General features: G+C 38.1%; 1 protein-coding gene across 4 annotated transcripts in view; it reads right to left on the bottom strand.

The window, feature by feature from the left end:
• GUCY1B1 (guanylate cyclase 1 soluble subunit beta 1) overlaps nt 1-12,939 on the bottom strand; it is a 49,559-nt gene that overhangs the window by 24,642 nt on the left and 11,978 nt on the right. For all 4 annotated transcript variants that reach the window (XM_082051496.1, XM_082051497.1, XM_082051498.1 and 1 more), the window contains 3 exons: nt 7,765-7,865; nt 6,792-6,910; nt 1,832-2,029 (listed from right to left, as the gene is read on the bottom strand). In XM_082051496.1, the coding sequence (XP_081907622.1) occupies nt 1,832-2,029; nt 6,792-6,910; nt 7,765-7,865 (418 nt within the window). The remainder of the gene's footprint in view (nt 1-1,831; nt 2,030-6,791; nt 6,911-7,764; nt 7,866-12,939) is intronic.

Here is a 12,939-nt window from a genome sequence, read left to right as displayed (position 1 = left end):
GTCTTAATTGCAGTACAACAATAGAATATTCAGAAAAGCCTAACAAAGTCAATTTGAAATGATAAGTAAGTTTAGAACCAATATTTAAACCTCTTTGGTACATATATTATTTGTGAGAAGTCCTTGATGGATATTAGTACCCTCCAATACAATCTTCTCAACAAAGTAACATTCACAGCGAGGATGCAGTTTGTCCCAAGTTTGTCCTGGTAGCTGCTTTGCACAACCCATATTTCTACACTGCCCCTTCTTGTCTCTGCACAACCCCTCAACTGTGCTGGCAGAACTCTGATAGACAGAACACCAAACCACACACAGGAACAGATGTGGATAAAAATAACCCAGACAAAAAAAACCCCTGTTATTTAGAACCCAGTTCATTTCCCCAGTCTAGTTTATTTTACAGCTTCACAACAGCTGGAGAGACACAGCTGAAGAACCTGTTGTAGGACAAGCTTGAGCAGCAGAAGGGAGACTGCGTGAGCTGCCTGTGCTACCAAGAAAAATGCCTGTCAAGCAACAGCTTCAGCAGCCTTGCAGCCAACTTTCCAACACAGTCGTTCTTGCCTGTCTCAACACCTTGAACAAACACGGACATGAGAAGAAGATTGTTTTGATTCTGTTGCATCCTTCTGTATCTAACACCTGCTGTAAAAGTCTGAGCTATAGATTTCTACAAAGTAGAATCCAAATTAGGACATTCCATATATAACCATCACTATGCAGAAGTAGCCACTCACTTTAAAACTGAGCTAGCTTATAACAAGAAACCTAAAAGGCAAATCCTTCAAAATAGCAATACAAATTCCTTTGTCATTGGGTTCCTTGTAAATCTCTTATCATGTTTTTGTGACACACTCATGAAACTGGAATGGATTTTCTGAGCAAGTATACAATGAAACTGTGCTAAAAATGTAATGTGACTAGGAGTAGTGTCCCTTAAACCATGACAAGCAGTCAAAAAAAAAAAAAAAAGAATGCTTGCTGTACCTGCTTAGATTCTTTTCTCCTTGGTGAAAAATATTTTATATCAGTTGTAATATTTCTAACAGCAAAAAGATTTTATTTGCTGATTTTCCACAGATATATCAGCAACTTGGATCAAGATCTGATTTTATACTGCTACATATGAAAGGCCTGATCAATTAAATCTTCCTGTTGCTCTGCGTGGACACAAAACAACAGACTCTTTCCCGTCTCCCAAGGGACTTAGCACACATGACATTATGTAAACTGTGACTGAGTTAACATTTTTCCACTTCTGGGGCAGCAGGTGCATATCCAGCCACACGCCCACACAGTGGTAGCATGAGATCCACAAGCACATCTTGGTTCTGGGGCAGACCTGGCATGCAGGCTGGAGGAAAATCCTCTGCTCAGCAGCCAGGCCTCATCAACACACATCAGCCTCACAGTTTGCACATACTAATAGGTGAAGAATCTAGGACACAGGGACAAAATGTCCATGTTCTCACAGAACACAGTAGACAGTAAGAAATATATGCCAAACATGAAGTGGAAAAAACCACCCCAAACAACCCAGTACGTAATTTCTGTACACGCTGTCTCCTTGTTTGAATAAGGGAATATTGTCCTGAACTGTTCCTGATAGGGTCTGTTTGCAAATTAGTGCTGACCTGCACAGCACACGGCCGACATGTCCTTAAAGCAACACAAATCATGATGGCTCTTCCTGAGTCAGTACCGATGCCACTGCTTGACAGAGGACAGCAACAATGAAAATTACCGTTTGCCATCACTTCACTTTTGATTTTCTTGATTTTGTCCTCCTGACATAAACTTCCAATGTGTACATCCCTTCAGACATTACCTTCATATCTATTTCTGTACCGTGGATCTGTTGAGCTACTGTTTTGATGATTCCAATAACAATATCCTGGAGGCCTTCTCTTTCCGAATAGTAATGCAGAATGAGTCCTTTCCCCTTCTCCGCATCAGTGCATCTAAAGGAAGGGGCTCGCATACCTGGGTAAATGGTAGCAAGGTGGTCATGCAAGGCATCCAGGTTCTGGAAGAAGAAATTAGAAACATGATTATAAGGCATTCACTTATTAGTTCTGAAGATAGTAAGTACATACATATGCTATCTAATCTGAACATCTCCTTTTTCCTACTGCTCACACTCCCAGTGTATTTGCCTTATTACTTGTAGAACTGCCATCATAGCAGGCTTTTCAGGTAGCTTGTGATACTCTTTCCATCTACTGTGGCAATATTGAGACAACGAAAGTCATCAAAACTGGCACTATTAAAAATTACTCCAAATATTAAGAATTCATGCTTGACTATGCTGTATTTTGAGATACTCAGCTGCAAATACGCATGTCTGAATAAACATGAATCTAATTCTGACATCATAACAGTCAACCCAAGTTTACGGGGTCTCAAATTTTAAAGAAAAGTTTTAAGCAATCAAAGACTAACCTCAAATACACACTTCCTTTGAGAATAATTGAAAAAAATCCATAGAATACACGAAACACATCACAGCTGCTGTAATAATGTTTCAGAACAGGTTATCAAAGAAAGGGAAGAGGTCTTCTATTTTCCCAGCTGATGTCCTGGACATCTTATGTATTTAACTTTAAATTTTGACCAGAAAAATTGCTGTCTGGAGAGGAAAGTTAAATGATACATTGATAGGCATATCCAATAAGGACAATTAAGAGAACAATGAAATCAAAATCGCACTTAGAACACAACGTTAGCTCCAACTTTGATTATGAAGCAATTATCAAGGCTCTAGTTTACTATTTACTGTACATTTAACACAGAAAGAGCAACCTAGAGGAACCTTTCTGGATAGTGCCGCAACCCACATAATTTTTACCTACATTATAAAATTCATGCAACTCCTTTACATCTTAAGTCCAGAACATTACTGCACATTTCCAATGTTTTTCTCCCACCCTCCCAGGTAACTGCTAGCACCAGGCTTTGCACATTGCTCTCTGCCAGCACAAGGAGAAGTGAGGTGAAAATATTTTCATTTTGCTGTCTGGGCCGTTCTCCACCTTTCATGAGCATCTGTCGGTCATCAAATTTGTGGAAGCATACTGAACTTGATTTCATGTGAGCTGTGAAGTGCTCGAACAGCTGCTTCTTCTCCTGGGAAGCCTCCAGAGGAAATGGGACTCTTAGAAATTAATTCCGTAGGATGCACTCAACCTGGAACTTCCTCCTTCAGATTTTTAGTTTGTTTCAAATTCAGGTTTTTGTTGCTATATCAACACCTCTAAATTAAAACTTGAAGAGGCAACAATCTGGGAGTCAATTCATTCCAGCTGTTAGTTGTCATTCAATTAATTCATTGCAAAAAGTGTAACACTTGAAGGCAACCTCTGAAGCTCTTTGCAGGGTTTAAGACAGTGAAACTGGAAGAGACTGCTTTCAAAGAGTGTGGATGAGAAAAGAGCGAGAGATCTCACTGGCTCCAAGGGAGAGCTTCACAATCTCCTTAATGGGGTGCAGGACTGCTCTTTCAGTACATATGCCTCAAAAACAGCTGGGATCTATTGACCTTTTGGAAAAAAAGTCTTAAGGAGATACATGGGTAAGTAGGATAACCTTCGAGTTACACCATCATCAACACCTGAAGAATTAATTTCAAAAGGAGTTTGTTATGGGAAATAGCCAATGTCAAGGACAGAACTTTTCCAAGACTGCTGTCTAATTATTAATATGTATTTCTGGCATGTCTTGCTAACAAATAGCAGTAGCCTCATTCTTCAAGACCACCTTACTACCCCATTACTGCTGACTTTGTCCAAGCAGTGTCACAGGCAAGCCCATGTGATATACCCTTCAGTCTCTACTCTCTAGTCATCCAGAGTGGGGACTTGCCCAGGATGTATTGCAGCTGCTTTCCAGTCCCCAATGTGTCTTTTCTCCCCATGCACACAGATTATGGGGTGAGCAAAGAGCTTATTATATTCAAAATCTTGCTCCAACACATACTCGAGATGAGATAGAGATGTGTTTCCAGATCAAGAAGCTGAAATCACTCCCAGATCCTGTTTAGACATTGTCATTGTCACTCCCACTCCTATTTTTTATTGTGTTTGATCCATTCTAAATTGATATTGCAGTTTCTGGAAGAACAAATGTGTCTTTTTTTCTGGTTTGTTCACCTACTCTGGACCAGAGGTATGGTCAGGTACAGATGATAATAGGTTGAGCTCTCTCTTTGAATCCTTGGCTCCTCAGATGTATGTCAGAGCTCGTGCTGTGTCCAGAGACACTAATTCTAGAGCTCTGGAGAGCACTGATCAACTCCGTGGTGAAACACAAAGGAATCTCCAAGCAAGAACAAGCAGTGACACTAAATCAGGCTGATCCTGGCCTGTCTAAAAGCAAAAGAGTTGTGATTGGCACCTGAAATATAAAGATATGCTGTTGAGCCCTGTGTGGTACAGAGCATCTGGAAACTTTTCTAAAAGAGGAATTAGTCCCCTGAAGTTTATTGCACTGCAATTATGAACAATGCAAAAGCACCTCAATAAGACTACTAATCACTACTCCAGGGTTTGATTTTCATTCAGTAGAAAGCTACCGAACATAACATAAAAGCACACTCGGAGTTTCTTGGGAAACTCTTTTCACACTGCTTCTCTTTGGCATGGTGTCTTTCAATATGATTGGCAATATTTCCAGGCCTGTGTGTTTCATAGAAAATATAAATACCAGATTTAGTCATGCTATCTTTTTCCTTTTTCATGAAGCTTGAAGTACCTGTTTTTCATCTATGAAAAAACTAAATTTTCTCGAAGATGTCAGGGGAAATGGGACATAAACATGAGAATTATTTTCATATGCTTCAAAAAACTGCAGCCTTCAATTTTTTCATACATCCTGGACTCAGTACAGATTTCAAGAAGCACCTTTTGGAATTCTATTATAGATTTTAAGAATCAGACAAAAGTTCAGCACATTAGACCAAATCTGCACCTATTTTTGTAATAAGTATATAAATCAGTTTCCTGATCTAATTAACTGCTGGAAGATGCAAAAGTAATAAATCACAGATTACACTGATTTTCCTTAACAACAGAAAGCTAGAAAGTACACTTTTGGCACAGCTACTAATACATTAGTCCTGTTAAAACTTACAGAAGTATGTAATAGCCAAAGTAATCTGTTAACACTGAAATTCAAAGAAAGCAGCTTAAAATACTGTCATTAGAAGCATACAAACGTAAGCTGTTCACATTTTTATAGAGGTTTGGTGTGTACTACAAACATGTCCAGTCTTTTCATAATCACACAGGGCAAGGAATGGAAAGAGAAGTATACTGTATGGAAAAGGGGATAAGGGAAAGGAACAGGGAAGGACTGGCCCACCTATGTGTACCCAAAGTGATGGAGCACCGGGCCAGCTACACCTTTTTTTAATTCCTCCCCTACACTTGCTCAATCCTATCTACAACTTCAGTACGTGACTCATCTTTAAAACTTACATTCACCTGAAGGCTTGCTTTGAGGGCAGCCTGTGAATGAAGCTATGAAAGATAAAGGATGTCACATCTCACAGACAGACAACAGTATACAGACCACACGTGGTATGCACATGTTGGAGCACAGACATACCCTGTCCATCTGCCCAGCAATTACAGTCCATGGGATTTTTAAAAGAAGTCTCCGTTGACTTCATTTAGGGTACTCTGGAATAATCCAAGATTTTGGGGCAGGTAATGAGACACAGAAGTAAATATTCTAGTACTCCAGTAAACTATGCACTCTGCTCTTTTTACTGATTGCTCTTGGAGAGATTTTAAGGGAACAGATGACAAGAGGCTGCTAAATTTCTGGTGAAAATCAATAGAGATTTGACACTTAGCTTCTGGGCAATCTCCCATGAAATCTTAATCAGTTCAGTGTTTGTAAATTCATTACTGCACACAGTTGTCTCCAAGAGTGATATATACCATAAGTCTTAAATCAAAGTGGTTTTTTAAGTGAACAATTTTCAGGTGACAAAAAAGATAAGCCAATTTTTTCTACATGTAGAAATCACACTTTAGAGAAGTCACTACGTTCCATGGTACTGAAAAATCATTCTTGTTTTGTTTTCCAGTGCAGTATCACGCTGTGTGCAGTTAGGAAAGCACAAAAACTCGCTTCACTGCTGCTCTAGCCCACTTTCAGCTTATGGATAAAGGATAATGGCATAGAGATGAGCTGTGTATGAGCACTAGATCTGTACATAATGTACAATTAGAAATAACTAGTATTTATAGTAAAAGATAACTAAGGAAAAGAAATATCGTACAAATCTGAAGACCACATCTTCTGTTAGTATAAAAAAGGTAAGTCTTTTTACTTAACACACACACAGAAAATTTGAATTGGTGTTTTTTTTCATGTCTCTTGTACTCCATACTTCTGTTACATACAAAAACTCCTGTTTAAAACTTTTCTTTGGAATTTCAAATGAAATTTCAGTTTTGTGAATGTCTCTGCAACCCCAGCTTACCTGCCTTCTCAGTCCCTTTTTATAAAATTGAACATTCAAAGATGCTACAGGCAAATTATTATTCTATCAAGTAAGTGAATAATATACTAACTGAGAGGGAAAGAGAACAATGCCAAAACTGCTCAGCAGTGGAAAGCTCTACAGAATATAAATACCACAGAAGAAAGTTTTCAGACACCTCTCCACAAATAACTGGAAGATTATACAGTACAACTGTTATCTCCAAATCTCAATCTAACCTGTTGACTAGACCATATTTCTGTCTGGTACCCAATATAATTTGGCACAAAATTCTTACCTGCAAAAACTCTCTGACGTTTGAGCCCAAGACACGTAGAATTGTATCATAACCAGATTCTTGACAAAACACAAAAAACATCTTCCCAAACATCTGAAGAATTTCCCCGGCATTTAGATCTAGTTAAAACAGGAAAATATAATTCAGTCCAAACTCTGCATTTCATGCACTTTGTTTACTACTTCAGTCTCATATTAATAAACAAGACAGTACCTAAACACTACCCAGATCCAGTAGGTCAAGAATATGAGAAAAACAAGATTCAGGATCCACATGGCAAATAATGAGTATTCAATACAGGAATTTCATTAGGTGGTAATTTACCAATTACCACTATGACCTTGCTACATTGTGCATTTCATGAATGTATAGCATGTTCTTGGCTAATTACTGATTCAGAACAAATTCATACCACACTTGGGTCTTCAGATAAAATAATTCTAATGGGCATAATCCTACCTTTTCAATTCCAGACCAGAGTTGCAATGACTGAAAATGAACGGGACCCAGATATGAAATGAGATGTGCTCATGCCACAAATGTTTCTGTAACTCTGCATGCTTGCTCAGCAAAGAGATCAGGGATTCATTCACAGGCTGCTCTTGCAGCAGTGTTTGAAACCTGGATGTACTGGCAAGGTAGTTACAGCAGTATATTGTTACTTCATGATGGCTCGTAACACCAAGCTCTAAGGACAAGGTACATTACTACAGTTTAAGGGGTATCTATGACTGGGAATACTTTGGAAGTAATAATCACTTCAAGGAATAAAAGGAATAAAAATATCTTAGATAAATTAAAAAAAAAAATCCTCTCTTCTGAGATTTTTAAAATATTCTCTCTTTGACCAATACCCTGTTTTCACTTACTCTATGATAAATCCTGTTTCTCTCTGGTACATGGATTTTTTTTGTGGGGGGTGGGGGCTGTACCTTTTATGTGCTGAATGGGCAAAGATAGCTGTATTACTTACTAAGGACCTTGCTTGCAGCTGCAACCAGATCATAGGTTTTCGAATCATCGTAAATTATTCTGACAAGAAACTGTCCTTCTTCATCCAGCTGTGCCTCCTTCCTAAAAAGAAAATAGAAAAACATCTTTTTCTTTGAGGGAGAAGCACTATATCGATAAATCAATTATATATTGTTTGGTGTAAGTCTTTTAAATAAAATAAGTTTGTGGGTTCTGCCTTTCAAAAGTTACTTAAGACATAAAATTAGAAATAAATCTGTTGCATATCTCAGAGTCATTAAGGTACAATACAAATATTTCAGACCACCTGTGTTCTGAAAATAATAAATAGCTGTGAGAAAATAAGCGTGATTTTTCTGTACAGAGCCTCACAAAGAAGTTGTTGAACCAGTAAAGACAAAATTTGCAATTTAAAATAGGGGAATATCTAATGGCTCTTTAAGCACTTTTTAAGCAAGTCTTTCCATTCCTTCCAGTTTTGATTACATTTTGTTTACAAAAGGCATGGGATGTTTTTAACAAACATTTGCACCTAATCCAGATGTAGGTACCTAATCAAATACTTCTCTCTTTTTTTTTTTTTTTTTTTTCCCAGAATTCTGCACATGCCCAGCAGATAGAAGGGAAAAAAAAAAAGTATGCTAGGATTTTGTAAGGTATTTTTCTTGCACAGCACATCAGTCCTTCATGACTGAAGTGTCAGCACTTAGGTAAAGCATAATAAAAACGTACATTTCTTCACTAAAGGAAACAATTCTCAACCCCAAGTTTAAGACAAGATTTTTTTATAATAGCTGTTCACCTTCTGTGATCTCACCTACGATGACTTTCTACAAAGATAATGTGCTTTGCAGAAATAGTGACAAAAGAGCAGACATGTAAGTATTCATGCTCTAATTTATGTGCTCAGAATGTATTTTGGCTCAGTAAAACTAATATGATCATGGCATTGATAGTATCTTTGCAGGTGGAGGGTCACAGCTACTGTATTAAAAGAAAAAACACCCCAATCTCCAGAGGTCCCTTCCAACCCCAACCATACTGTGATTAATCTAGTCACAGCTCTCTGCTGCAGAACACTTCAGAAAGACAAAAGGCAAAGAAGTAGGAAAGCCTAGAAGAGAATGACTGAATCACATCCTCTTAAATTACAGACACACAAAAAAATAGTATAGGGAGATGGTCTTCAGTTTTTTCTTAGAATTAGAATTAGAAATTTTCTTAGAACTAGAAAAAAATATTAAAAAGACAGACGATGAAGTATTTTTTTATAAAAAGGTAAGCATATGCCTTGCCAATCAAAATATTCAACTCAGGACTGAAATAATTTTTTTTTAATATACAACTGAAAGAGAACCATGAGTAAAAAATATTTACTAGTACCATGGTAATGAAGGGCTTTCACCAGAGTAGGACAGAAATGCTTCTTGAGATAAGACTTGAAACATACAGTTTAGGAGCGAATATCCCTAACTGCTCTCAATTTTTAATGGTCACCAGAGGAATTATGTACCTATAAAAAGTGGATTCTAGATCTGCTATGTAAAATCCAACATCCTCTTTAACATCTCCATCATCATAACATGATCAACCATCGGTCAAAATTAAAGTCTTTGACTGAAACTTAGATTCTAATTTTCTAGAGCTGGCATAATTTATTTTCAAAATAAAATAATACCAAATAATAATGCCTGCACAAAAATTCAAGCATTTACAGTTGTAGTGGAATTAGCCAGCCATACAAACAGAAACATTTTCTGCATTACTCAAAGGGGAGAGAGGTCAGAGAATTAAGAGCACTTGTTCATCTTAAAACTGCTACATGGCATGTAGTATTGCTGATAAGACCTGATTCCAATCTCACATGGTAGTATCTTATTGACCTAAATGAAATTACTTGTCATTTAGCCCTCCAATTAGTAATCATCAGCCTTTGATAAAATGTTCACTTATCAATGGAAGTCTGGAAACCATTATTTTCTTTTTCCTTTTCATCTTTCTTTAATCTTGCTCATCAAATTATTATTGCTGACCAAAAATTATACTATACTGTTTTCATATTTCAAAAATATATCTACTTTTTAAAAATTAATTAATTAATTAAGTCTTGTAACTGCCACTCATCACATAAATTTTTATACTTACTCTATGAATGAGCATCATGAGCTAAAAACAAGCAAAGCAATTTTCCCACAGTAATATGACAAGGCTATAGGGGATGTGAAACTAACCAGCCTATATATTTCTACATAAAAGGAACATCATTCTCTATTCAATGGCATGAAAAACATTAATAAACTTAATGGGCTGGGTTTTTTTCTTCAGCTCTTTGGGAACTTCCCAAAAGGAATGAAAGAATGGACACTAGCAATCAGGGCAAAACTGGCTGCAGGAGTGTCTCAGAGATACAAAAAGGTCAAGTACAGTATTATCTTTTTAAAATAATCAATTACAATAATTTGTTCATTACTTGAAGAAAGAGTATGTTTTTAAAGAATAAGCAGAAACAGTATACATACACACAGTCTCCTAAACAACCTTCATTTTCATACTCCAAAATAGTACTTCTCGTCCTCTTCCCTGACCATTTACTGAAAGTTTCAGATCAGCCTTTAGGATACCAAGTCTCACAGACTCCTGAAAACAGCTCCCGTGCCACATATTCCTACTTTTCCTAAGTAGGAGAGCTGGAATTATTAGTGGGAAATGTTGTCTTAAAGCATATGAGGTCAGTGAGGGACAAGAAGGTAGAATTTACATTTCCTAAGAACTGAACAGAAATCACAAAATCACAGTATGTTTGGGATTGGAAGGGACCTCAAAAGATCATCTAGTCCAATCCCCCTGCTGGAGCAGGAACGCCTAGGTGAGGTCGCACAGGAACATGTCCAGGTGGGTTTTGAATGTCTCCAGAGAAGGAGACTCCACAACCTCCCTGGGCAGCCTGTTCCAGCGCTCTGTTACCCTCACTGTGAAGAAGTTTCTTCTCATATTTAAGTGGGACCTCTTGTGTTCCAGTCTGTACCCATTACCCCTTGTCCTATCATTGTTTGCCACCGAGAAGAGCCTGGCTCCATCCTCGTGGCACTCACCCTTTATATATTTATTAATAAGGTCACCCCTCAGTCTCCTCTTCTCCAAACTAAAGAGACCCAGCTCCCTCAGCCTTTCTTCATACGGGAGGTGCTCCACTCCCTTAATCATCTTTGTTGCCCTACGCTGGACCCTCTCCAGCAGTTCCCTGTCCTTCTTGAACCGAGAAAAGAAAACTGTCTTGATTCTTTGATTCTCATAACATGCCATGTAACTGGAAGTCAGATACAGTTTGAAGGGAAGTCTGCAAAGCATAAGCAAACTTTCCCACATCTCTGATACACACTGTGCTTTCTCTTAATCTCTCTGATCTCAGCCAAACCACAACGGATAACACGAACATCTGTAAAAGCAATTAAAATCCTCAAAACCACCACATAATTGCACAGTTCAGTAGACACAGATTTTATGTGTGAGAATTTTCTGTATTAAAAATTTGACCCGGTTTGATGATGCTGGTGTCTCTTTCCAAACTTCTTGCATCTCTTTCCAGTTACATTGACTGGAACTTTTCCTATTTCCTTCTCTGTGCCAAGCCATGCTTCCTTTCTTCTTATTTTAACTGTCTCTAGTTTACTTTGTCAAAGTTTTAATCATTGCCTACATATTTGTTTTTCTGGGTTATTTTTTGTCCTGGATGGATTTCCCTGTCTGCTTTCATTGCCTGGTCACAGAAGTTGCTGTGCAATCAGAACAAGAGGTAGCCAGAGAGTGGCTGAGGACAGGACAGGCAGTTCAGTGAAGCCAGCTGAAGCCTCTCCCTGCCTCCAGTGAGCTGTCTCTGCAGCTTCTGAAGCCTTTCTGCCTCCCTCTGTAACCTGACAGTGCTGAGAACTCAAGTCTTTCTCTCTGAAATATTTCAGCAGCCTTAAGACAACATGTGATGGGGAAATGCTGCTGTAAGCTTACCCAAAATGGCCAATGCAATGTGAAAACACTCCTATTTTTACAGAGGCACTCGTCCTTCAGCAAGTCTACAAAACTGCAGGTCCTCTAATAAACTTGTTTGAGAGAGCACAGCATCACAGCTGTCAGCACCAGAGAGGCTGGCCAGGATGTGACCACCAGCAGGCCAGGAAACAGAACAAAGTCACTGAAATCATGGCTGCAGTCTTCTCACCTAATTACCTGACCCTTACCTAATCTATCAAACCTGTCTGCATTTACACTGAGGAACTGCTTCTAAAACAAGGGGGATATGAAAACATATATGAGAGTGTTATGAAAACTGTTATAAGTAAAGCTAAAAGTGAGGCTACTCTGTCAGTTTTGCGAAGCCGCTATGGCTGGGTGTCCATCACTGGTAATTCCTCCAGTGTGACGTTGCTGTTTTTAAATCCATAACCTATAAGTACCACGTATGAAAATAAACTTGCCTCTGTGAAACAACAAGGTACAGTTACGAACCTGGGTATGTGAATTTTAAAAGACCAGAAAGCTGCAACTGTTCTTATCTGAACAGCTTCCCTCTCCTGGCTGGTTCATGAGCTGGGATAGAACTGCAATATAACATGGCATCCTTAGATGCAAAGAATTTACATTTGGCTGATCATATTTCATGGAAAATTTCATAATCCATAACTTCATGAAAAACTGTGGCATTTCCCTTGAAATGTTTTGCTGCAGTCTTTATTCCCAGTTTTTGACCAGATAAAATTATGGGACTAAACTAGCATAGCTCTAATGTTTTCTGCCAACCGTGGTGTTTGATCACAAAGTCATTAACAGTAATAACATGTTGGTGGCTTTCTTAAGGGCTTGACTGGAAATGAGTCAAAAGCAACAAGCTCTGGCAAATTCCCAAGCCCTGTTTAATTCTTTAGAGAAGTAGCAGTACTACAGTAGCAAACTTTTAACTTTTATATGGCCTTTCTTTCATAATAACTTCTATGTCAAATAGAACAGAATTTACAATTAATGTCTCATTTACATTTCTAGAGACCAAAAAAAAAAAAAAAAAAAAGGCTGTGCTTTGCTCCCCAGTAAGTTTACATTCAAAACATTAAAAAAAAAAAGGATTTTAATGCTCTTGCCCAAACGGACTCCTATTGTCAGCACATGGGATGTAATATTTCATGGTTCA

The sequence above is a fragment of the Streptopelia decaocto genome (genome assembly GCF_964273445.1).
Source record: "Streptopelia decaocto genome assembly, chromosome: 4".
Classification (NCBI taxonomy): domain Eukaryota; kingdom Metazoa; phylum Chordata; class Aves; order Columbiformes; family Columbidae; genus Streptopelia; species Streptopelia decaocto.
Note: the sequence above shows the minus strand (reverse complement) of the source record. Positions and strands in the feature narration are given on the sequence as shown.